Source organism: Idiotropiscis lumnitzeri, chromosome 9, assembly GCF_059441095.1.
Source record: "Idiotropiscis lumnitzeri isolate Australia: NSW breed Sydney's pygmy pipehorse chromosome 9, RoL_Ilum_1.0, whole genome shotgun sequence".
NCBI classification, from domain to species: Eukaryota; Metazoa; Chordata; class Actinopteri; order Syngnathiformes; family Syngnathidae; genus Idiotropiscis; species Idiotropiscis lumnitzeri.
This window is the reverse complement of record NC_142399.1, coordinates 7,751,025-7,778,114: the sequence shown is the minus strand read 5'-3', so window position 1 is coordinate 7,778,114 and position 27,090 is coordinate 7,751,025. Positions and strand designations below refer to the sequence as shown.

Here is a 27,090-nt window from a genome sequence, read left to right as displayed (position 1 = left end):
ACGGCAAAAATGTCATCAGCATCAGGTCACGTGATGAGCCGTGGTGCCATTAATTAGTACCAGCCTCCCCACATAAACAACAAAAAACCTTCGGCTCTGAGTGACATCTTATGTTAAATCGTAGAACATTCAAAATGTTTGTACATTTTTTATTGTTATTATTTTCACATGATCTTTATTTTTTAAAAAATGTCTATTTCTGTGAAAGCGGACGCAAGTGTATAGTGGGTGAAAATGTTTTAAAATCTTATTTAGCATGAGAGGAAATATAGCATGCACAAAAAGATGCAGGTAATGTTTTGAAAAAGGCAAGTTGTGTTTTCTATAATTTAAGGCTTTAAAAAAAAAAAATTGTGAAAAAAAAAACTAAAAAACTTGAGACTAGTTCAACTTATTTTCACATTAGCCATTTTTTTCCTGAGCAGCCAAAAGTGACATTTCTATATATTGTTTTTAATTAAAAGCCTCCCAACAAGACAAACAAGGAAAATAAAATAGTAATAGAAGTAAAAAGTCGAGCAATCAGAAGAAGACGGAAGTTTGTAGTAGAAAGTTTACTTGAGATGAAACCTAGACGCCAACAGCATTCCGTAATTTTTGGCGTTGGTGAAAAATGGTGAAGAACACACGAGTGGAGGAACATGCAAAAAAACAAAAAAAAAAACAACACATGGCAATATCAATAACAAGCCACTTGTAAGAGATGATACTTGACAGAGAACAGACGGCGTAGTGACTGACGTAATAAAATGTGCGCTGACACAGACTTTGCATGCTGCTCAGTTTACAGTCTATTTACTTCTTAAATCATTTCTCTGTTTTCTGTTCTCTTTTACACTTAACAGCGACATGGAATTGGGCCAAGTCAACCCGGCAATTTTTCATCTTTGGTGGTAGTGTCCGAGTCGTAAAAAAGCTAAATGGCGGCTATAAGAAATGGTAGCATTTTGATCTGTGATTTTAATTTATTCCGCGACCAAGTGTCCTTTACATACTCGGCCAATAATGCTGATTCGGATTATGTCTGAATTACACTGCCCCCTGCTGGCCAAGTCAAGCACACCATAAGGAGCAGCACTATGTCCACTGATTTAAAGCATGAAATATCAACATTATATTTAATGATGGTAATATGCAATGTTTTAATGCTATTTTCCACTTCTGAAAAAAAAAGTTACACATTTTGGGGGCTGGAAGAGATTAAGCAGACGACAATTCATTTCAAAGAGAAAAGTTGAGATACAAAATTTCATTTGCGAATGTGGTCACGGAACAAATTCAACTTGTTAGCCTCAAAGCATAGATGCTCGAGTCATTTTGAACTTATTGTTACCAAATTTTGCCACGTTTTTCGGAAATGATACGCTTTTAGGGTAGAGATATTCTGTGGGAACACTAATGCAAAGTTTAAAACCTTGTCATTTGCTCTATAATGCATAAGAACAGTAAAATAAAAAAAGAAAAATGAATTACCTCGACCTCGGTCTCAACACTGACAATGCGCCGCTTGTGTGACGTCTGTGGACAGTTGTCCTCATATATTCAAAATGTCATCCGGCGTGTTGGTATCCAAGTCCTTCATAGTCTTTAAAAACTGTTGTTTTAATTAAAAAAAATACAGGTTTAAATAAATATTTTTTTGTGGATGTTTTCACAATCATTAGATAATATCAACTCACTTAAATATTTTTTTGTTCCAATTTTAATCTTATTTAAAAAAGTGTACTGTACACCAAAAGCAAATGTTATCAAGTAGGAGATTCAGTCAGGAGTTAAAAATCGGAAAAGCCTTCAAGACATTAGTATCCAATTATTTGATCACATTGTTAATTAATTAAGGCAACTGCATGCATTTGTGGATCGAACATTCTTCTACCCGATCACAAAGTCTCAAACTTTTGGAGTCCAGGGAGGCTTCAGACAAGCTGATCTGTGACCACTGAGTTCAGAGTGTCATCATCATGTGACAACACACATACTGGAGGAGTCACTGAAAGGCATAGAAGTGGTTGTTGTAAAGCTTAGAGTGCATTTTTAACGTTCATCAGGAAAGTTTCCATAAAAGCCCAACTAAATATTTGTGAGTTGTCGTCATTTTCAGCTTGTCCCAACAATGCATGAACCCGAGCCGTTTGCATGAAAAGGAAGGTCAGGAGCATGTTCCACTGATATCAGTGCCCTCATTTTTTGTGAGGCAAAAAAAAAAAAATCACAAGTGGCACATTTGAAAAATGCATAGGTCCGTCTTTGCACCGAGTTAATGCAGATCAAATTTGGCGAGCTGCCCTCCCGATTTGAGTCCAGCCAAATATGGACATCTGCACACATTCGGATTTATATTCACAATAGGGTTGCAAAGGAGGTTCTGGTAAATTTCCAAGGGAATTTAAGATGGGGAATTTTTTGGGCAGGGGGAGCTGGTCAAGAGAGGGCGCTATGGCAACGCCCAACCATTCAGCGGAGTCACCTTGAACAGGACAAAAAATATACGAGAGAAGATGAAATCCAATAAAATATTTTAAAAAGTTTGGGCACAATGACTCTTCGCAGCAATTCTTTTCTCTGCATGTATAAATTAGGGTCGATTATTCACGTGGAGACGGTGAAATTAGAAACTGATTTGAGCATATTTTATTATGTAAATAACCTTGCTTCCAAGATCGCTTTCAATTTGAGTGCCACAGCCTTTTGTTTAGCAGAAACAGTGCTCGTTTCAAGGTGCAATCGGAAATCATGCTGATCACGGGTCCTGCTCAAAGTTATTAAACACAAACGATCCATGCCAGAAATTTACAGTGACAGGCGAAACAATTAAATGATCCCCTAAACTGGAGCACGTAAAAGGGAGCATAAAATTTAATTCCTCTTATTGTCATTTTTGTCATGCGGACAAATTAGTTTTCACATTCACATTGATACTGGCGGACAATTTAGAGTTTTCAATGAACCAAACAGACATGTTTTGGAATTTAGGAGGAAGCCGGACTACCTTATCCTCTTTGATTCCGATACAAATCAGTTAATTCCCATGGAAGTTTCCGCGTTTGAAAATTCCTGAAATTTTGCAACCCTAATTCCCGAGAGGCTCTCTCTTCTCCTCAAAAGGTGTCCCTTAGGGCACAAATGAATTGAGGTAGAAAGTTTTTCTTTCCACCCCACTATTTCACGCCTTCATCATCATGCCCCGCCTCTTCCCCCCAAAAAGTTCAAATATCTTGAAGAAAGCAAGTCTCTTGTCCCCAGTCTACACAGAACTCTCATCCGGCCTGGGCATCAGCTGCGTGCGTTTACGCTTCTCCAAGAACCTGTTGAGTTCCTCGGCGAAGGGCGAGCAGAGCGGCGCGCCACTTTCTGCGTCGCTCTGAGTGAGCAGCACGTAGCTGCTGCCGTTCATCCTCCGCAGGACGCTGGGCAAGGTGGCCGACAGCCCGTTGGAGAAGTTGCATTCGGGCGTGGCGGGCAGGGGAGGTGCCGGGGGCGGGGGGGTGGTGTCCACGTTGGAGGAGGTGTACGCCTCTCCCGGGACGATTTGCAAGAAGCCTCTGTCGCGGACGTCGCCATTCGGCGGCTTGGAGATGCCGTTTTGGACGCCGTGTCCGTTACCCGAAATGGTCTTAAGCTCCAAGTGAGAGGAATTACGCTGCTGTTTCCTGTGGTTTCTCTTCGGGTAGGTGGCGGCCGCCGTGGGGAGCGAGTACTTCCCTCGGGTGCCCACTCGAAGACAGAAGCCCAGGTAGAATAGCACCACGGTGAGAACCACGCACATGCTGCCCAGGATGGTGATGAGAGACAGATACACGGCTTCCATGTTCTTGGCGGAGAGCAGCTCCGCGTGCGGCATCCGAGGCGCTGGTGCCGCCGCCCCCTCGGAGGAGGGAGTGGGCGGCGGCGAGGCGGCGAAGCGGTGACGAGGCTCTTCCGTGGGCGCAAAAGACCGGTCGGGAGCGACCGTGACGTTGTAGGTAACCACGGCAACCTGGATTTCGTTCTCCACGGCATAGCAGGTGTAAAGGCCGTTCTGGTCCAGGCGGGCTTGGATGATGAGCAGGCCGTCGGTGCCGGTCCGGAAGCCGGAGCTGAGGCCGTAGCCGTGCAGTTCCTGGCCGTCCAGCGTCCACAGCGGCGCGGCCAGGTTGGAGCTGAGCTCGCATTGCAGGAGCACGTCGTCGCCCACTCGCACAGAGCGGCTGCGCGTGGACACGTCTGGAAAAAAGGGAGAAGAGTCACATTTCACACCGCATAGTTTTGGATTGTTCAATCTACAGTAGAACATTTTTATTTCGTTTTTACTTTTGTTTTTTGAATTGAGTTAGTTTTAATGAGTATTTAAAACGGATTTGTTACTTTTTTAATTTATCAAAAGTGCTCCTTTTCAGTTTGGTTTGTATTAGTTTTAGAAATAGTTTTAGTTTTTTTTAATATATGGAGTACTTTCGAAGGAAATGGGGAGGGAAAGGAACGTACAATAAATGTATAATAAAGTAAACCACAATTCCGGAGCGACGGCCGTACAGTAATAAATGTTTGAAAAAAATGTTTCTATAGTTCAGTTATTTTTTTTTTTAAAAGCACTCATTTAGTTTCATTTTAACAATTTTACAATTCAAGTTATTTCGTTTCGTTTTTCATTGTTCATCCCTTCACCCTTAAATCTGATAAATACATGAACTCTTACACAGCTGGTTCATGTTTTTTTTAACCCAGACGTAGGCCGAGACACCGTTTAAAAAATATCAGTGCAGACATTGTCCTCTTTGTCGTAGTTCATAAAACAGTTCCTTGACATCTCACGCACATTATACATCAAAGGCTGTCCAAAGTTTCAAACTTGTATTACTTTCAGCCATCTTATCACCTAGCGCAGCCCAAAACAAGGAGCTGCCACATTTGATCAGATTGAATTTGCGAGGAAAGCGGCAGCGTTCGCCTGCCATGAATATCAAGCAGATCTCCCTCAGAATGGGATTAAAAGAACAGAGGAGAGCAGCGCGTGCATAATCAGCTTTCAAAAGGGGTCTTCACGCCCAACTATGCATCTTTTATTGTCTGACTCTTTTTAATTTCACTTTCATCACTGGTAGACATTGAGAGGAAACCTTTTGGAGAACTCGACGCACCGGCTTGAGTGTTGTCACACCCTCTGCTGCCTTGCTGGATGTCCTGGATTAACGTGGATCTGTGAGGATGAGACGAGAAAACAACACAAGTGCAAAAACATGTTATTTGATGCTCCTTGCTCCAACAATAGTTTTGTATTTGGGAGAAAGTGAACGTGTTGAAATCGATGCAAAGATGTAAACGTAAAGATTCTGAATACATGCATTTATGGAACGTAGGTTCCTCAATGTGTCCATGCTAGACGTATGGTGTTGGTGATTTCTAATAAAGTTCACCTAACCAATATTTACAAAACATTTTAATGAACCAAATTTTAGTTGGCAAGAGTTTACGATTTTTTTTCCCCCCTTGTTGGAAACATGGCTTGAGTACACAGCTGCACACCGTGTTTACTTTCAGATCACGGTTGTTTCTGCCAACAGAGGGATTACGCAATACTTCTTGGAAAGGACGCTATGACAGGGCACAATGTTGTTTGAGGCAGGTCAAAAGGTGAGCAGCAGCTTTTTGATCTCTCTCTCTCTCTCTCACTCACTCACTCACTCACTCACACTCACTCTCTCTCTCACTCTCACTCACTCACAGGAATAAAACGCACCTGTCTGTGTACACCATGACATCCACGCACTGGGATCCACTCCAGGCGCAGTGAGGGTCCCTGGCGAAGATGCAATCGTAGCAGGAAGTGTACCTACGGCAATTGAACAGGGGCAGCTGCACCACGCCAGATGGAGAGCCCACGTACACACTAACCTGTTACACAATGGACTAACGATAAATACTGAGACAAGCGTGCGTGCGTGTGCGTGTGTGTGTGTAGATCAGACACGCTACCAGTTGAACAGAGATGAGCACATTGTCCACAGGCTGCGGTTCTTCAAAGAGCTGCAGCTCCTCGATGATGTGCAGCTGACCCTCCACGTGTACGGCCTTGTGCAGCCAGCCTTCATCTGAGGGTCACACGACAGAGTGAGGCTAAATTATGCACTCAACTGCGCCATGTGCGTCATCTCAAGCGCTCCCAATTAATATTCATCTAATAACATGACAAAAAAAACCACACTCACCAGGAAGGCTGATTAACACACAGTATTGAAATCAGAGAAAGTGACAATTTTGCACTTCAATATTTGTGTTGCGTAGTACAAAGAGATTTCAGTTATTTATATAAGATGGCAATAATATAAATTTTAGGGAAGGGAATCCATTATTTGCAAGTTTTTGGCATTTGTGTAAATTCCACAAATAGCCAAGGGTTCACTGTAAATGAATATGATACTGAGGTCATGTTAAAACATGCCAAGCTCCTTCCCAGTGGTCCCCACCTGTTCCCATGTATAATACATGGTATGCTTTCCCATTCAAGCCTTGGACCGCGTTCACAGCCATGTGCGTGTAATCTGTGGTCCTCCTGAACAACAGGGGGCGACGGTCGAAAGCCTGGACCTGCTGGGACATCAGCGGGTGCCTTCGGACAAAATTGAGCACGTCATCGGGAAGGGAGGTGGACACGTTGATGCCCCTGGCCCTCGTGGTGTCTGTGATACACTGAGGGAGCGGGAAAACAAAGTCTTCAGGAAACAGACGAGAAGGTGGCAAAAATTAATTTTTAACCATGTATTTGTGCTTTAAATAGTCAATCGCAGTTGGTTTCATTAGAAAGGCTTGATGAATAAGATGGGGCCAGAGACGGATGATTTTTTAGATCATTTTTAAGGGTCGAATACCGATACCAAGCATCGTTAGTCGTTGGCGGGCAGATATCAGCCTTATTTCAAGGTATCGAACACTCAGAGAGGCTGCCGATACAAGCCGCTACACTGAAAAAAAGAAAATTGCGGAGACTCAAAATTTCAAGTCAACAAAACTGATATATTTTGGGATATTCAACAAAATGTTTTCAATTTTGATGTGATAATTGATACAACAAAGTAACTAAGCTAACAATCCCTTGTTTTGTGAAGATATAAGTAAAAACAAATCAGCTAATTGTTTTGGAGCAAACAATTTGCTTGCCGTGTTTTGTGAACTAATAATGTTGCTAAACTATAAACTCTCTCTTTAAGTAGAGTAACATAGTTACTATTCGCCAAAGGAAAGAAGGATGCTTAGAAGTGTGAGGTGGTGTCAAGAGGCTTAGAGAGCGTTCAAGCATGCAAAGAAACATCGACCCCATGAGCTCTAAACACCTGATTGAACATCCAAGGGTCCTTTTCTCAAATGAGCCGACTCATCAAAGCGGCTTTCCTGCTCCCTAGACCCTCTGCCGCTTTGCCTTTAATAGCAAACTTGAAAATTAAGTGTTCAAGTGACGGCGCGGCGGATAATGTCTGCTCTTCGCTAAGTGAGCCACCGCCCCGGCTGTCACGCTGCTAAGGCCTCGCCGCGGTTAATTGCGGGGGAAAATAAGCCGGTTGGGGTTTGCCGCTTGGTCTTCCTCATTTTACAGACTCATCCTCGTTATCAGGCTCCATCTTCTAATCTGCCTCCTTTTTGGATCTCTGCTAAGGATCACTTACATTTGATCTCCGTAGAGAGGAAGGAGCTTCACTTTGCTTCTTATGCCTTATTACAGCGACGAGTGTTCGCGGCGGAAAACGAGAGGCGCAGGCTGCAGTCGGGACGTTGAAGTGACTGCATGGCTTTCATACGAGTTTGGTAAAGCCTGGGGTGGATCATTCATTCACTCGGTTAAATTTAAATGACGTGTATGGAACCCAACTTGGAGGTGGTCTAAAGTGAAACGGGAAGCTTATGGATTTCCCGTCATCTCACACTTGTCATCAAAAGTTTTTTTTATTTAACCTGGAATGCCCGCTTAACGCTGAATGTTCAATGCATGTGTGTGTGAGAGAAAGAGTGTAAGTAAATGTGTGTGTGGGTGTGAGTGCGTGTGTGCGAGTCTGCGCGTGTGTGAGTGCGTGTGTAACAGCGTGTGTGACTGACTGCATGTGAGTGAATGAACGAGAATTTAATGAGTGATTTAATGCATGTTTGTGGGTCAGTGACTGAATGCATGTGTGTAAGAGTGAATGCGTGTGTGCATGTGTGCGTGCATGCATGCAAAAGTATGAGTATGACTGAGTTTATTTCTAGCAATGCAAATGTACTTTGCAGTGCAAATGTGAATAACGGCATCGCATGTTGGGATTAGCGAGTCAGTCGTGGACAGAAAACTCATATTATTAAACAATGATTAAGCGGCAATTTGCAAAGCAGCTCTACGCTGACGCCGACTGACGCCGACTGACTCCGGAGCCCGCCCTGGCATGGAAGCTTCATTCGACTATGCCCTGCTTACAAGTTTATTTGGGAGAAATTTCTGAATAGAACGTGAGAAACATGCAGAACCGCATCAGAACGTGATGGCCGGGTTGATCTGCGTGTGAGCGTCGGGGGCGTAAGTAGTGGCCTTCAGCAGCTTCTTGCGAGTGGTCTCCTTTCATGCTTGACTGTTCGTTCCATTAATAAAGGGCAAAAAAAAAAATAGCGATGACTCATAAATGGAAGAGCTCGTCGGTTGGTGCACTCAAAAGCCAAGATGCCACTCAACGTGCGCGTGTGTGTGTGTGTGTGTTTACCGTTCCAGGTCGTGGGTCAGGAATTTTTCCACTGTACTCCTTCCAGTTGGAGCCAGAATCCTGTGTTTCCATGTAAGGCCCTCCGAAGGCATCTTGGACATCAGACAGCGAGAAGCGACACAACGCAGACGCCTTTATGTTTTGCCTAAAAGAAAAAAAAAAAAAACAGAAAGAAACACGCACACACATGCAGTGAGCGAGAGCAAAGCACATCGTGTGAGTGGCAACAGCGATAAACCCGCCGTTACCATGGCGACCGCAGTAGAAGTACAGTAGATCAGTGGCGCACCTAGTTTAAAAGATGAAAATAACAAGATAAATAGGTAGAGGGAAGCGGAAGGAAGGCACAGGAGGAGTTCTGGCAGAGATGTAAGGAGCAGATTAGAGAGTAGGAGGAAAGACATGCCGAAAATGCAGTCAGAGGTGAGAAGCAGCAGTTGAAAATGTGCAAACGCAGCCCAGTAAAATGGTTCATCCACTTTCTTGAATATTACTTGCCCAATATGTAATAATGTAACACAAGCTCCAATTTCAAAAGTGCTTTGGCGACTGTGGCAGATTCAACAAAAAAATATCCAAATGCTTTTTTTAAGAGCGCAGCTGAAGTTTATTTTGTACTATGAAGTCAAACAATAAAACAAAAGAATTACACATATATACGCATATTTCATCAAATAGCTAACTTTGTTTTCGAAAAAGTTTGTTAGCTTAATGCTAACAGTCTCACGAGGGGCTAACGAAACGTTTGGTTAAAGTAATTGTAAACTAAACACAGGACGGAAAATACAACAAAACTCCAAGGCATATATTTTTTTATCCGCATACTGTAGATTAGTCTCTTTTTAAAAAAAAATAATTTTACTGTGTTTTAGGGGTGCCGCAATGGCTTAATAGCCTTTCTGTTCGGTTTTAATAGAATATTGTGAGGGTTTATTGTACATTCTCAACAGATTTCTCTCCAAATGATTTACTCTTGTTGAAACAGATTCAAATCTGCATTTTTAATCAATTCTCCGCCACATTTTCCTCTCGTTACTTTCCATCTTCACGTCTCATCCTTTCATCTCGCTCCAACTGTCTTAACATATCGATCTCTGACTTTCATCACCCTTTCTCCCCCCCCCCTCCCCGCTACTCACCAGCCCAGGCCAAAGATGGCGTAGAAGAGCGTGTCCCGCGGCGTGTCTCCGGGCACGACGGAGACGCTGCGTAGCTCGTTGAAGTGGAAGTCATACTCGGGGAGGGAGCACATCAGCCGGGCCTTGAGGAAGGACGTCCAGCGCTTCTGGAGAGTGAGGAGGCCTCCTCGGTCTCCCTGAGGTGGAATGGGTGGACGGAGAGGGTCAGATACAAGAAAAAAGACTGTTGCTCGGCTACAGTTGGCACATGGGGGGGACCCCAGGAAGAGAACGACAGATGGCATGAAAAAGCAAAAAAGGAAATTTGTTACTTGTGGCAAAGACCACCAACTCGAAGGTTGAAAGGAACCATACTGAGGTCATTTTAACACATCCAAACACTTTGAACCCATTGGAAGAAATACAAATTTGCAACACGGATTGAGAAGTCCACAAATGTTGAATTGAGACTCTTCTTGTAAGTTTTAGGCAACTTTGATCCAAAAGGCTTCTTCACTAGTGAAATGAGGAGTGCAATAACATCGGACAGACCGAGCAACGCCAACACTAGCTCATATCACAAGATAGGAGAGCATTTGTTGTGGCTAGAGTTTGTAAGAAGAACATCACAACATTTAATGAAAAAAAATCTGAGTATTATGGAGAGAAAAGGTTGTAATTTTAAGAGATTCAAATTCCAACATTATGGAGAAAAAAAATTGTCATTGAATTAAATTGTGATGGAAGTTTTTTTTCTTGTAAATTAAGAAAAAAATATATATATATTACCAGAAATACATCAGAATGTGAGGAAAGAAGTGTGAAATGAGAAAAAAAATGAATTTTAAGAGGAAGAAAACAGCAAAACAAAATCTGACAACTAAAAAAAAAAAATATTTCAAGACAATATACTCTATAGAAGGGGTGGGCAAACTTTTTGATTGGCGGGCCACAATGGGTTCTAAAATTTGACAGAGGGGCGGGACCAGGAGCAGATGGATGGAGTATTTTTGTAACCTCACCTCATCGGAGAAAAAAAAAACAAAAATTTCATTTTAAATGAAAGTGAATAAAAGCATTACAACAATATATACGTATGTCTTTGAAAAGCCACAGTAATTAGAACATAAAACATTAACATGGTTTATTGATTTAATTTTTTTCAAGTTCAGCGCGCCGGATTAAAACATTTAACGGGCTGCGTGTGGCCCCCAGGCCGTAGTTCGTCCACACCTGCTCGATAGTCGCAAGAATTGAAGAATTGTTAACGAATATTGGAGGGCACTGCAATTTTTCATCCGTGTTACTCAGGGGCAACATCAGGACAACACACTTACAAAGCAGATGTATGACAAAAATGCTGGTTTAGATTGGGACAAAATACGTACTCTTATATCTTATGCAATTCCTGAACACCGTTTTTATTTCCTTCCATTTTATTTCCTGTGTAGTGTCCCAATACTTTCATCCACATAGTGCACAACAATCCATCTTGTTCTTGCCAAAAGAAAAAAAACAATAAACAAGTTGCAGTGAAGACTGTGACGAATGCTTAACAATCCGTCACGCTCTCCGTTCTCCATCCTTACGAGACATTTATCCTCTCCTCTAATCATCCTTCGGGCTTCACGACAAATTCCTTCCATCATGCATTTAAGCTCAGGCCGCCTCGAGGCTTGGCTCACCTTGCAAATCCGAGCCACCCGAGCCACCCTGCTGTGGCCGCCAGAGGTGGCGCTGTGTTCCTGGCCGCCCTCTGTGAAGAAGTAGTAGATCTTGTCGTCGTCGCCCGCAATGCTGCTGCTCGCTCTCTCCCTCACCAGCGTTGAGCCCACAAAGTTGGCCTCTGGAGGAGGGAGGGGGATGACCAGAAGTGAAGAGTAAAGTAAAAATACTTGTGAGCTGGTTCAAGCATTTTAAATATAAAAAGATATAAATGTGCTTCCGTACAAAGGTAAGAATAAGAAAACAATTTAATAATACTCTTTTTGTTAATTTGGCACAATAGATTGCAGAGGTTGAAAAAAAAAATAGCAAGGTGGTTTTAACAAATTGTATTTGCAGGTAGTAACTATAAAGACTCAAGTAAAGTACAGCTGAAAATCAACAAAGTATCTGTATGACTTCCCACTGCTGAGAAGGATTTTCATTCCCTGTTGAGGAGACCCAATTATAGCCGAATCTCATGTTTATGTATGGTCTCTGCGAAGTCACTGACATTAACACGAGAGGCTCTTGCTGATCCCGCTTGTTCGAAAACAAACATTAAGATGCACAGCCCGATAACAAGATTTCACTCAGTAGGCTTGCCATGAAATAGAAACAAGCACTCCTCAACTTTGCAGGCTTTTTTTTTTCCTCCACATGAACACAAAAATCTGATTTTTACTGCCTCATGTAGGAACGGATACGTTTAGGCGTGGCCAAGCTTTTGATTTTTACAATGAACAGATGGCTCGGGTAATTTGGGAATGCGGTTTACAAAAAAAGCGCAAGTGTAAAAAAGAAATGCAAATAGAAAATAGATACAAAGACAAAAGATTTTTTTCCAAATTCATTGTTTTCAAATTTCTGAGCAAAGTATTTAAAATAAAATAAATACAAGTATGCTAATTGTATATGTGACAATGACAATACCTTTCCTCTCTTTCAATTGTATTATTTTAATATTAATCAATTCAAATTAAGTAACCAATTATCCAGTATAAATTAAAAGATGTTAAATGTGGATGTAAAATTCAATAAAATCAATTTGAAAAAACTAGATTTTTTTTTTAAGTTTTGTTTTATTTACACAGAATTATTAAGAAAAATATCTTATGAGATAAATCAATGAAAATATAATTTTAATTCAGAAATATTTGGAAAATCAGCTTCATGCAATAAATATTTACAGCGCGCTTGCTATGCATGGTGGGACAACTGCTGCATGATACACCTTTTTTTTTTTTTCAAAATTTCATCATGATTATGAATGTGGCTTCTTACCATTCAGCCATCGCGTTGGAGCATCCTCAGTCTTCAGATTGGGAGAGTTGCGTCGGATATCCGGGAAGCTTCGAAACTCATATTGGGACGCGGTAAACAGCTCCTGGTCTGAGAGAGAACCAAAGTCACATGAGCGGTTTCTCTTTTTTTCCGAGGATGGTGACAAGTATCTGTCGACGGTACCTACCAACGATGAGGCCTGTGTATCCCGTTGTCGGGCTGTACGGACATTTGTCTCGGCCCTCTTCGGGCTGAGACATCTCAAATTTCTCAGCATCCTGAAAAAATGAGAATTTTATCCTGTACATTATTACAGTGGAGTTGAATACAATTCATTGTATTTTTCCATGTAATGTAAAGTGTTTAAGGCTCATTCTTGATGAAATAAGTTAACTGACAAGCAAAATTACTACTCCTCCGCAACAGGTGAAAATCTTTGCGTGAGTGTACTCATTGTGTTCTCCCATCGCTTAAAAGAAGTTGACTGTCGCGTTCCTTTCCCACATGGGGAGGGCATTGCAGTAAGTATACTATAAAATCTGATTAAAAAGTGCTTACTAAAGCTATGTGTTTCCTAACACCCTCTTTAAGCTTTGTGTTGTCATAACAACCAGACACCTGGGTCTTCGGCCTTGCTGGTCTCTAGGCTGGGATACAGCCTAGATACGTGACAATTTAGCTTTGCGAACATCAAGGAAGCAACATAAAAAAAAAAAATTAATCAATAGATTAATGACGATAAATATAGTGATGGGATCATAGCAAGTCTGCGTCACTGCGCTCAGGCTTAGGCTTCAAATCTGAGCACATGTGACTTGCAACACAAAGCTAAATATTTGACCAAATGAGGGCTCGTGACTGGAAAAAAAAAATACAAAAAATCAAAGTCACATACCACACAGTACCTTTACATGTAACCAGCGACATATGAATGTAAATGCAACATGAAAGCAGGGGCTGAACATACTATATATGCACAGAGAGGGCTGAAGGCGTGAGTTCCGCACATGTAGAGGTGCGTGGAGTTGAACCTCTGCAGGAGGCGGATATGATTAAAACACTCCGTCTGTTGAAAGAAATAGAGGGGCAAAAATTATTCAGTGAGGATATCAATACAAAAGGAAAGAGGTAAAAGTTAAACGGCCACCTTGTTGTCTTTCCCCTTGAGAAGACATTGATGTTTTTGCTCGGCGGAGGCCTCCCACTCAATCTGATGAAACAGACAACAGGAGGTCACGTGCCTATTACCAGCTCAACTTGAAATCATTATTGCAACATGTACGTTGAGATCAAATAGAGACATTCAGTCTCCCTATGACAACACTTTGGTTATTTTTAGCGCCTATATCGCAAGTCTCTTTGGAGAACGAATTGCATGGACAGAAGGATATAGCGTGCATCCGGAAATAAGTATCACAGAGCTTCACTTTTTCCACATTTTATGTTACAGCCATGCTGCAAATTGGACTTGTGTCATTTTTTTGCCCCTCAAAAGTATTTATTGTTGCGAAAAGCCCATTAAAACATCTGAACTTCATTTGAGTAGCGTGATGACTACCATTCAACATGAGATTGAACGTGATTGTTTCATTTTGAACACATCACCAGCTTCTATCTGTACCTATGTAAATAACTCAAAGTAAACAAAAGATGTCCAAAAAAAGCCTACTAAAACAGCTGAACTTTATTGGGGGTTCATTCGACGCCCTTTAAATGGTGCCGACTTCCATTTAACGTGAATTTGAACATGATTGGTTATTTTGTACAGAGCCAGTTCCCAAGTTAGTTAATAACGACGTAATTAAAGTTAATAACAAAAAAATATGGCAGGAAAATCCTACTAGAACATCTGAAATTTATGGTGTATGTATAAAAGGCACTTTAAACGATGGAAAGCGTCTGGCAACTATCATTTAATGTGAATTTCAATGTGAATTGCCAATTTTGAACACAGTCGCATTCCCTGTTTGCAACTCTGTCTAAATAAAGTCTGCCAAGAGAAACGAGCCACACTGGCCAAAGATTGCTGCGCCAATCTTGTGGTATCATATTCCAAAAGTGATGAGGCTGGGATTTCTGCCAAAGGTGCATCGGTAGAGTTTTGAGCAAATTAGGGGAAGAACCGAGTTCTTTCCAGATGCAAAGTATACTGGAAAGACTGGTTGAGGCACTGTAGCTAGCATGCTAATTCATGCTAAAACACAGGGGCCTGATTTAATAAGATTCCAAATAGCAGGTGTTAAATTACACATTCAGTCTCTCTCAAAAGTTGCTGACTGTTGGCACAGGTTTTAAGCAGGTTTACAATTGTTTGGGATTCTTCATTATTATTTAATTTTTTTAATTCTTGTTTTTCGAACAGATTCACGCAGATGAAAATCAAGGGACATTTTCATTGTTCTCAGCTAATTTTATTTAAACCTAAAACTTAGATTTATTTAGTAAAGATTTTTTAAAATAACTCATTTTTGTTTTATTTCCGTAATCATTTTTTTATTTTTATTTATTTATTTATATATTTTTTATTTTTTACTTTTAGTTGCTTTGTTTGTCTTTGAAAATTAATAATAACTTTTGTCCAAACTTTTGGCATGACTCCTTCTTGTGACCATCTCCAAGTCAGCCCTTAAAGCAATCAGAATCTTCAGTAATTGCATGACAGAACAGCCGATTTTTTTCAGGCATTTCAAAAAGGCTAACACAATCGTCCACAAGCCATTTCTTCCAAAAGAGAGTGAAATGCACACGGTAGACTAAAAAGTCTCGATTTCAACATCGACAAAGAAACTCACAGAGTGCACAGGACCGGCCGAGATGTCAGCGGCATCGAGTGCGAACGCGGCCCCTCGGGCCCCGATGTAGAGGCGCTGGCTGTCAGCCTCCAGCAACATGGTGCTGTAATTGACAGTCGAGGAGGAGCTGAAGCGCCTGCAGCCCTGCAGACCTGCGGGCGAAAGCGGCAGTTGTTCACGGTCATGCAAAAAAACACCTGCAACATAATCTCCTACTTCACGCGGCAGTGTTGTTGGACCACTTGTGGGAAAATTCAGAGAGGCAATAACATTTTCAACAAAACACAGTGGCATCTTGACTTGCAGGTTTAATCACACACGCATACACAGACAATATAGTATAATACTCATGGGCATATATATTTTTTTTTTATTATCGCAGCTTATTGATTCAGCAGTGAAACTCTTGCTCTAAGGCTGTTGATTGTATTTTTCCTCATTGGAAGGAGCGGCACAATGCCCAGTGAACCGAATTAAAAAATATGGCCAAATGATTTCATTCTTGAATGGATGCATGTATTTTTCTTTTCCTCCATGTCCACTTGTAAAACCCATTTGAAAAAGCATTTTCAATTCAATTAGCTTTCGACTTAACATGAGACTGTCACTGTTCTGCTGTTTATGTGCTTTAATTTGTGTTTCCCGCCAATTTATAGCCAAAAAGAACTGTTTGAAGTCTAAAAAAAATAGTCTGGAAAAAAAACAACAATAAATCGGTATAGAAGCATGCCAAAACAATGATCAATAAAATAAAAAAAATAAATAAATAATGTGATGATTTTCTTTCGATAACTTGCAATTATTGTTTATACTGTAGTGTCAGTGTGTGTCTTGAAGAGGCGTGGCCTAGTCAATGAGGACAGGAGCAAAAGTTTGATCGGATGTTTAGTCTGCGTGTGAACGTGAGCTATGGCCTAGACCAGCTTCTTGCAAGAGTTTCTTATTTTGTATTTTGCTCGTTTGACGATTTGTTCCATTAAATAAATGGCTGAAACCTCATCAACGAAGGTATTACGTTAAAACAAAAACAATAAATAAAATAATGGTGGATTAAAAAAAAAAAAGCAATACAGTAGAGCAAATGTATACTGGAATCAACGTTTAGAAGTTTCTCCACCATTCTATAATTTATTAAATAATCACCCCTGAACATTTTATACGAGGAAATGCAGTATTTCAAAATCAATGCAAGGTCTTTGATACATGTCACTGAATGCCTGAATGTACTCATCTTGTGCGACATCTCGCAGTGTGCGTCACCGACTGTGGAATAGTAGTGCAATGTGGTGAGAGGCCTTTTGATACTTTCTATTATATTGCTCTCTATTCAATTTGCGCTGCAGCCGCAATGAAAAAGTCAGCTCGGCTAAGAAATAAGGGTGCAGCGTCATAACGTGTATAGCGCCCCACAGAAATAAAAGAAAATCAAAAGAGGATTTTCAGTTGCCGCTTTCTGCAGCCTATATGTGACGCAAACTATAACACTAAAAATGAGGTTGACTCTTTGCCAGCAAAGAGATGTCGTACAGCATACTGTATTGTGCGCGTTACGTTGGTTAAAGGTTCTCACTCGCAAGTCCTGTGATGACGCCCCGGGGCTTGCGTAAGCAAAACCGACTGTCTGTCAGGGTGCCACTTGACTTGAGTAAACATGACACCGCAACCACCTCTGGGCGTTTTGTAACCGCAACATCCAACCAATGTTGTGAGAGAGAACGTTTTGCGAGCTGGATCTGACAAAAAAAAAAAAATTCAAAACTAATTTATCGTGAACCTCTTTGGCGCGACGTTTACGTTCCAGACTCAAGTACAATGTCCAAAAATCTACAACTTACAGATACCATAGAAACAATTTCCATTTATTTTGAATATATAGTTTCACATTTAAACATGGTAAAATGAAATAAAAATGCTTAAAAAAAATAATAATTGAAACAATATCTTAAGTTTATAATACTAACTAAAACTAACTGAAAAAAATAGTGAAAATGTCTTTGTTAAGTCGTGTCACGCATGAGTTCTGGAATTTATAAACAAAACTGCAGTGTCATTATTTGTTACACTTTCCAATAAATAGTTTACAAAAAAAAAAGGGAATTGTTGCAAATGTTTTAGCAAACCCAACAGTCTAAGTCGAATTGTGATTGGATGAGTGACGCAAGGGGCGGGGCCAGTGTAAAGAGCACAAACTGAAGAACATAAAAACGGCAAACTGATTGAGCCAAGAATCCAACCCAGAATCACTTATCTGTGAGGCAGACGTGATAACCGCTACATGACAACAACCACGTAAAAACACATTTGCGCGCCAAGCGCCGTAAGAAACAGGCTATTGAATTCTGATCGACGGCATGTTCGTCAAGCTACGTGGCATCTGCAAGCTGATGAAGAAATTGTCATTTGATTATTCTGGAGAGAACACTACTCAAATAAAAACAAAGAGAAAGCAAAAGTTCTCACGTCACGGCTTTGACTGTGGTTATACTCAGGCAGACATGCTCCGACTCACTTGAATGATGTGAAATCAGGCATACGAAGTGGGCATGTATCAACCAAGGTATTCAATTTAGTGGCTTTTGGCTCACCCTATGCTACTGATTTACATTTTAAATACCGAACCATCCACTCATGAGGAAGCAATATGCACTTTCAAGTGTTTTATAGCCACTGAGTACAGTAAATCACCGTCAGTGCCAGTTGAGATTCTCATCAGCTGCGGCAGTTCTTTCTCTGAATTATCCATCGAGAAGCACTTTGTTAGATGTGTTGTTTTAGCAATGAATTGTTTCTCCGGTGTCTGTGGCCTCACTTCCAAAATCATTTTGCCACACTGAAATCCAAATGCCATTAATGCATAAAAAAAAAAAACTTTTTTTAAATGTTTTTAACACTCTTCAATAAGACGCAGTGAATTCATTCTTCGCAGAGGATAAAGAATAGATGCCTGTGAGTATATCTATATTATCTGCCAACTTCTGTAGCCCCACTGTTTGACTTCAAATATCTGTTCTGTAAACAATTATAACACCGCGAAAGCACATCTGTGGCACTTCGCGTTGCTAGTTAGCATTAAGCTAAATGGACTGAGGTTGTTTTAAACACACAATGAGTAATTCTCTTTGTGTAATGTTTAGTTTAAACTCCCAAATGTGTAATGGCTTGACACGCCTTTCTTGAAATTTAGTGCTGACTTCCTCAACTTTTGCCACAGTAACTTATGACTTACTTATGATTTGCACATTTGTAACTTCCTCCTACCTGTGCCGACGCGCCGCTTTTCATTCCTGCTAGCGGATTGTGTTCAGAGTCCCTCTCACCGGGAGGAAGAGGAGTATTAGCGGAAGGCTGCGTGGGATTTCCCGGACAATAACTTTGGCTACGTGAGTGCGCACACTACGAGCGGCTCACCGTGGGCGAACACAATGCTCCCGTACCGAGATGATACCTGGAAGATTCCGCTGTGTAATCACAACATCATGGCACCTAATACGTTTCTGTCAGCAAATGCAAATTGGAACTGATTTCTATGACTTCCCGTGAAAATAAGTTGAAATGTCTTTTTGGGGTTAGTTAATAACTTTTCAGAATTAAATTGAAACATTTCATCTCCGAATTACTCAGGACGGACAGATTAATCAGACGGTTGATATAATTGGCCAATAACAGTCATTATTTTTTAACGTATTTTTATTTTTTTACAACATAAAAGAAAGTTAATAACATTAAAACACCTCCACCTATAAAAAAAAAAGAAAAAAAATATAATCCTTGCAGATTGTTCTCACTGCACAAAGCAGTCCAATTTTATTTTTTTTATCTTATCATTATTGCAGTATGCCTCCAGGGACTAGAAAAGTACTTACTTTTTGATCATATATTTTTTTCTTAAATTAATCAAACAATTCATTTTATTCTGCCAGACATCACCATCTGCCTCATCCTACAAAAAAATGGGTATTGGTCGCACCCTATTCATTACCTTGACAAACTAATATATTTTTTATGTATTTTAATTAAATGAGTGCAACAAATTAAATATCCATTCATTACTTCAAGGGGAAAATTACCTTTGCGTCGATGCTCGTTTCATGAGCCCATCTAGAGTGTTTTGAAATGTATGTTAGCATTAAGTCCAACTACTCGATTATTAAATGAATTCGGAATTATTTTGCTAAACGTTCAATTGTTGGGAGACCTACTTTACTTTAAAATCATCTAAATCTGAAATTTCAGCTTCTTAACAGTTAATATTCTTAGATTAAATAAAAAATAAAACATTTTTAAAAAAATCAGCTTTTACATGAGAAAGTAATGATCAACCTTTTTGTCAATTCCCTGACATCTTACGGAACAAGACAGGGACTGAATCTTAATCTTTATGTTTGCAAATTTCCTGCATTTTGAAATAATGCCATGTTTCTTAATACAGGGATGGAAATTAAAACTTTTCGGGGGAATTCCCTTTCATCAATTAATCGAGTAAATAATCACTGGACTTATCAATTATTTATAAAATACAACTTTATTTTTATAGCGCATGTCACAACAGATGTAGCTGTAATTTAAAAAAAAAAATCATTAGCTACAGTCCTCGCATTAAGCTAGCGGACGTTGGTCTGGGTTCGTTTTGGTGTTGAACAAATTCTGTGGGGCCAAGTCACAATTTTAATGATTTCATAGTTATGGGTGAGAAAAAAAACAAAACAGTATTCGGGTGAACAAATGCGACGGCGCTGGGAGAGCAACACGTGGGGTGAATTCGGTCAGAGTTACAGGAACGTTATACGATGAGGGAATAACAAGCCGAGGCATGTAGCTCCTCCATTCAAGATTGGAGGTGAAAGGGCACGTTTTTATAAGCTGGGGAAAATAAGCCGGCAAGGCAAGCCTACATCATCCCAAGATACTGGAGTGGAAGGTCATAGCTGTGCATCAAAATATGGCACATTTGGAGAATACTAAATTCATCACCGGTGATATTTTAAGGAGCATTGTATCATTCTTGACAATCATACAAGCATTATTGTGGTTAAACAACTCATGATGCAAAAACAGGTGATTTAGTCACCTGGCTGGGGGGTCTCCACCTTCATTAGGTTGCTAAGATATTAAGCGGCTAGATGACAGGGATGCCGCCATTTACATTTGAAAGCCTTCGCGCAGAAGCAAGGTCAATTAAGTGGAGGACTTTTTTGACATAAAAAGTTGCGCTAATGAATAAAAAACAGAGTCTGCGCACGGAAGCGGATTGTAGATTAGAGATGCCGAGGTGAGTCACGGAGGAGGACCTGAGGGCAAGGCTGCAAATATTTATTGAATTAAAGGATGAAATCTTTTTTTTGGTGTAATTCTTTACATTATTTAATGATGTTATTACTGTACATTTTTGTCCAGTACAATAGTGTAGAGTGCTATTTTCTTTATTAAGAAAAGCACTTTCAAAAACTGTTGGGTGTTTCATTGGAGGCAGAAACGGATTAATGGCACTCCCATTCATTTTAAAGTGAAAAGATGATTTGAGATGTGATAAATTTATCTCAAAAGTCAAGGTACCAATGTATTAATGTGAGATGAACACGGAAGATGGCAAATAGATAAATTGGCGTATCGGCACAGGTGTAGCCAACGTTGAGCAGGACAATCGTCATGGTAACGGCACCTCGCTCAAAGAAGCCGAGGCGGCGCCAGTCTCTGTGGGGGGATCTGAGTGGGGGGGCTTTGAGAAACAAAGCGCCACGGGCGGGACGACAGACGGCGTGTGTATGCAAGTCGGTGGAAAGACGTTAATACTAGCGGCAAGTTGTCACGATGGAGGGGGACGAAGAGAGGAGCTGCGACGGGATTCGGAAGAGTGTCGAGCCTGGGCTGTCAAATAGTTCAAGGGAATAAAGAAAGGTGAGATCATAATGAAGAAATAAAAAGGCCACCGAAAAAAGACTGAATCTCTCAATATTAGAAATATACAGATCTATAGTCGAGCTTTGCTGGCAGAAACATCACACTCCATAATATTGTACTTTATAAAAATTTGTGGTAAGAACATCATTAAATGAAAAATTATTTTAAAAGTTTTTGCAACAGCATGAATTGAATTGCCATTGTGCTGCTCTTTCTGGTGTGTGCATCGTGGCCACCGGGGGGCAGTATAAGACAGACAGATGTTCACCGAGAGATCACACTCTTCATCTCATCAGTATGGCACCAATATCAGTTGCTCTTTGCAAAGGATAAAGAATAGGACTAAGTATTTTTCGTTGTTACAGTCCAGTTTGCGTTCAATCCGTTGCTTAAACAGTTATAGCACTGCAACATGGATGCTATTTTGCAAGAACATTACGCGTAAGGCTAGGCTATGTGATTTTTTTTTTCTTAAATACAAAATGTGTAATTCTTTTTGTTTCATATTCAGTTTGACAGTAAACTTCCACTGGGCGTGGCAATAAACTGAACAGCTTTACCTAATGTTGTGGTTAATGATTGAGTGACACAAAAGACGCTTACTGTTGCTCAAGACGGTGACGCGTGGAGTCACGTCAAGATCCAGCGGCGGTCTGAACGGGTAGGCGGCCGCCACGCACACACAGCAGCTAACCAGGAGCAGAAGCCGCAGTGATGAGGAGCGGCTCGCCTTCATCTCCACGCGCACACACGCACGCACACACACTTGGTGAGCTGAGTGCATGCAGCAGCAAACAACAAAAGCTCACGCAAACATATTCACACAATGGCTGCTTGGTTCACTGCAAGGACCTGAAAGAAGAGAAAACGCATCCACCAACAGTCAGAAGGGTCAATAAAAATCCCTCTGATGCACAGCTGATTAATTTAATTAATTTGGTAATAGGCAGATAGGCAGCAGTATTATTCCTAAAATATATATATTTATTCTATTTGAACATTATGTATATATTAATGGATTGTAGATAAAAAAAGATTAAACTGTAACCTAAATAAAGGTATTAAATATATACATATATAAATGTACCATACTATATAAAAAAAACAACTTGATGCCGCCATAACGTGAACAACTTAAACATTTGACATTTGAGTGTTTGTCGTGCACCACTAGAGGGAGCCCACATACTACAAGTGGTACTTCTACCACATTAATAAAAAAAAATAAAACAATTAAAAAAAATTATTGGGGAACTAATCACTGCAATTATGTTTGAAGATCACTAAAGTTGTCGCTGACAAATCAATCAGTGTGATAGTGTGACACAAAACAGCTGAAATAAAAGCGACAAAATGTGTTTTCATTCACTCGGTGATTGCTGATCAGTGTTCCGAAACAAAAGACGTCTGCGAATCTGCTCGGTCTCATAACACACGACTCCAAATAACATTCACCAAACACTGATGTGGAACAGATGAATTCACCATTTATGGAAACAACACACTAGTATGTAATTCACTATTCGTTTTGCCCCACAAAGTCACAAAGGTCCATCTGGGCTTTGGACACTGTGACAAGCACGCAGGCGTGCATGTGTAAATATTGAGTGTGCTCATTTGACTTTTCAAATATGCACACAATAGCAAAGCAGAGTGACGTGCAACCAGTCTCCGATATCTCGCAATTCTAAGCGGCGTTTTAATTCGCATTACGTATTAGCGCTATCCATTTCGGTTCGGTTGAAGAATTTTCAAATATACAATGTTAAATATTATTTTGTTTTAAGTTTGCGTTAAAGTAGCAGTTATTTTAAGATTTACGATTACTGTAACGTACATGCTGATTTCCGTTAGCTTGTGGATAGCGTTTCGTGTTGGGATTAAGCTAGTCAAGTTTTGTTAAATGAAATTAGACGAATTGGTTGAACAGTTTGTTTGAATGGTCAACTATTTTGTTTTATGTGACAGTTTTACACATAAACGTCAAAAACTGTATTAGCGGAAGTCTTCTTTTAATTTCTTCAAAGTGATGTTCTATTTCTTGACAGTGAGAAAAAGGCACCAGCTGTCCAGCTGTTAAGGGTGTGAAATGTAAAATGTTTACTTAGTCATATTATATCCTCTGAAGCTTATGAGGGAATTAAAGTATTCAGCGCTGTGGTTTTAAAAACGCTTCATACGATAAAGACGCATCAAAATTTAAACTTAAAGTTGAATACAGGAGTTCTTTGACCACCCTCAAACTTTGCTGTTGAGCTTGCAAATCACACATGATGTATTAAAAAAAATATATATTCTTCACAATTTAGCATTGCATGTCTGTCTAGTATTGACAACCCATGAAAACCAATTTCATCTTTCAAACTCACTTTGGGGGCTGGATTTTCAAAAAATAAATCCAGGAGGGAGGCTCCTGAGACAATGAAATGACCAACTGGATTGGCCTCGTTGAATGAAAATTGGACAAATCTGTGCGTTTTCACGCACGGTTTCTCGAGACCTTTTTGGAGGTCAACAAATGATGCATGTCTACAAAATGTCATGTCAATAAGTAAAACTACCACTGAAGGCGGAGCAACGGAACCTAAAGAACAACCAAAACTGTCTACTTCCAACCAAAACCACAGACGTTTGTGAGTTTTTGGGCATGGCTACGTGAGGTGAAAATGATTTTGGAAGTTGCATTGTCAGGATTATGGCGAGGGCTGCCAAATCAGTTTTGAAGAGGACCAAATTACTGCAGTCGAGGCTTTGCTCTTGTAACGGCCTTCCACCCAGAGAGCTGTCAAGTGCAATGAAAAGGTGCCAGTTGCCTTCACAGGCTCGTCTAAGCTTCTTTTATCGGAATGCGGGGGAGGCACGCTGACGAGCCCTTCAGGAGTCATTCATCTGGCTCGTGCACACTCAAATGGTTGTCATGGCCTCTCTATGCTTTCAGACGGCCAGTCCATCAGGCTGCCAAAGTGGTGCTGATGTGGTCTCAAGAAAGGAAGATGGGCGGCTTTCCCACTGATACAAAAAGAAAGCCCCACAAGTGACACGGAGGTGTCGGAAACGACGAGCCAGGTGGGTAAAATACTGCCTGACACGGCATCTGTACCTGGACTGAACTCCTCACTAAGCCACACCCCTTAAAGGCACACATCCAACTGGAGTTGAGACTCGCACCCAAAATCCCAAAAATCTAGTCAAAGGCAGAACCCAGGGTGTTTATTCGCTGTCAGGAACGTTTGAACTATGTCCGTGTTCTGTCGTAGCAGCTAGCTAGCGCTAAGCTAACCATCTCACCGGTACAGCCTTGAAGTTTGCAAACTCCTGTCGTGCTTGCACCTCATCAGAGGCCAACAGAGAAGTCACGATAAAGGTATTGATACACTGCCGACACGAGCTTTTTCGATTGATTGTTTAACAGTTTAATGTTCATTACTCGGCTAAACATTTTATACATGCGCAAACACTTTTGGGTAAAAATGTATTTGAGCTCCTGTAAAAATAAATCATAATAATAAATCGGTCAGTGTGTACCCAGATTTACAGGTTCTGTTTTAACTACTCCAAATTAAGGCCTACATCTATCTTTTTGGGGGGGGTGAAAATCATTCACCATGGGACTGAGTTTTTTGCCTTATTAAACAAAAGGAACAAAACTATTTCATTTGACCCTAGTGGACTACTGCGAGAACACCGTCATTGTCTACAAAGCAGCTGAAATATATGACAGGGCGACTTTGCGTACGCTCGTATAAAAAAAAAAGACTTGACACTCTTTGCTTATAAGCTTGTATACAAAGCATGTGTGTCTTTGCAAGACAAATGGTAGAAAAGACGACAGTCAAAGGCATTGTTCGCTTTTTATAAGCCTCCTTGTTGTTTGACAGTGCAGTTTTATGTTTGTTTGTAACATTTGGCTTGCACCGCTATGACAAAAGACAGCCGCAGTTGGGGATGAATCACTTGTTTGGGCTTGAGTGTTGTAATCAGTCTTACACCAAAAATGGACAAATTGTGCGCCTTTGTTTGGAGTAGGGGAACAAGGATGCAGCCAATATTCAATAGAAGAATAGAAACATTGTACCTCGGACAGACAACACAAACATGCTAATGTTGATCCACAGAGTTCATTCAACTGTATCGCCAGTCGTGGCATTTCCACACTCACTTCATTCTCAACAGTGGTCAGCTTTGTAGCTGGCGTAAACACTAACCAGAAGCAATGATCAACAATTACAACCTGATTCAAAAATAATTCGTTCCGTTTCATTGTATAAATTTATTTCAAGAGACCAGGCCATGTCAATCTATAAAATCAGTAGTGCTGGCCTATGCTACTTCAACTTGGTTAGTAAAAATGAGAGTTCCTATACAAAAAAATATTGCAAATTCATCCTCACAGGGCTAGGTGCTGTCCATTGATTGGTTTGTCAGAGCAATATTGGTCCGCAAGCAAAACACATTTTCAACCTGCACACATGAATAGATTATATAATCACTATCTCTGGTGATTTTGAAGTATTTGAATTCTGAACTTCTGAAGGAAGCTGGAGAAAACTACATGCAAATGCCAAACCGGGAGAACTGAGGAAAGGACACAGAACTTAGCTGCATCGTTTGCAATGTTTTCAAATATCTATTGCTACCACAACATAGATGCTATGTCTGTGTTTGCTATTATGTGTTAGCATTAAGCGAGTGGACTTTAAAGCAAAAATCAAATGGAATTATTACAGTAAACTAAAGATGGAAGTCATTTTTTTTTAATTGTTCATTGCATGCCAATCTACAGCTTACTGAGAATTGAGTTGATCTAAGCCCTCAAGTATGAGCTTGTGTGTCACTGCCGAAAAATCAGTAAGCATCTCAAAAAGGTAAGTCAGGTCAAACGTTTCTCAAGCCACTACTGGGTGTGCAAGCATCAACTAGCACACTTTGAGGAGGTGGAAATTGAAATTTCACCCAGACCTATTGCCAAAATTAAACAAATTCATTTTGCGAGATGTTTGTAGTGGGCCAAAACTAAACTAAATGTTGTGAGCCAAATTTGGGGCCCCGGTCCTTGAGTAAGACACCTGTGGTTTAAAAAATTGATTTCTATTCCAGTGACATGTGATAGTAAGTGATAAAATGGTTTCAGTTGATTAGATCACTCACTGGTGGATTGATTTGTCAAGTTGTAACCCAACAGATACGACGGAGAAAAATACGCGACTGTTTAAGCAGGAATTGAAAATAAATTACGTTGAGTGACGGTATTTGTAAATCGGTAGTGTGGTGCTTTAGGCTTACCTTAATTGCGTACAAATTGTGGGGGTGGACCAAAAAAAAGCAGGAAATGTGTAATCGTCCTCGAGCTGTTCATTCCAAGTGGACTTTAGTCCCTTTTGTCCGTCCTGCATATCAACAGCCACCAAATGGGAACACTCAGCGAGCCAAAACCGCCCACGACGCTCACACTTGTACCTTCCAAAAATCTTTCACTTCATCTTTACCGGCTTCTTTGCTTAAAAGACGCTTTCTAAACCCGGTAAAGAGACGTCGTTTACGATGTGAGTTGACTGTGTTGCGGGTGGACTCGAGAAGGTTTTTTTTTTAAAGGTG

At 40.5% G+C, this 27,090-nt stretch overlaps 1 protein-coding gene across 2 annotated transcripts; it reads right to left on the bottom strand.

The window, feature by feature from the left end:
- Nucleotides 1–2,616: 2,616 nt before the first annotated feature.
- On the bottom strand, nt 2,617–27,090 carry LOC148330078 (semaphorin-4G-like). 2 transcript variants are annotated; one of them, XM_088305183.1, is made up of 15 exons: nt 26,779–27,090; nt 22,099–22,347; nt 15,598–15,749; nt 13,953–14,015; nt 13,773–13,871; nt 12,993–13,083; nt 12,806–12,913; nt 11,503–11,663; nt 9,839–10,014; nt 8,700–8,844; nt 6,444–6,666; nt 5,953–6,068; nt 5,717–5,871; nt 5,097–5,176; nt 2,617–4,203 (listed from the first exon to the last, which is right to left on the bottom strand). In XM_088305183.1, the coding sequence occupies exons 2-15, from the start codon at nt 22,277–22,279 to the stop codon at nt 3,245–3,247; spliced, it is 2,709 nt and encodes a 902-aa protein (XP_088161309.1). In that variant the 5' UTR covers nt 22,280–22,347; nt 26,779–27,090; the 3' UTR covers nt 2,617–3,244. The 2 variants fall into 2 exon arrangements, with proteins under 2 accessions (XP_088161309.1, XP_088161310.1); XM_088305184.1 differs by having other exon boundaries at nt 5,118–5,176.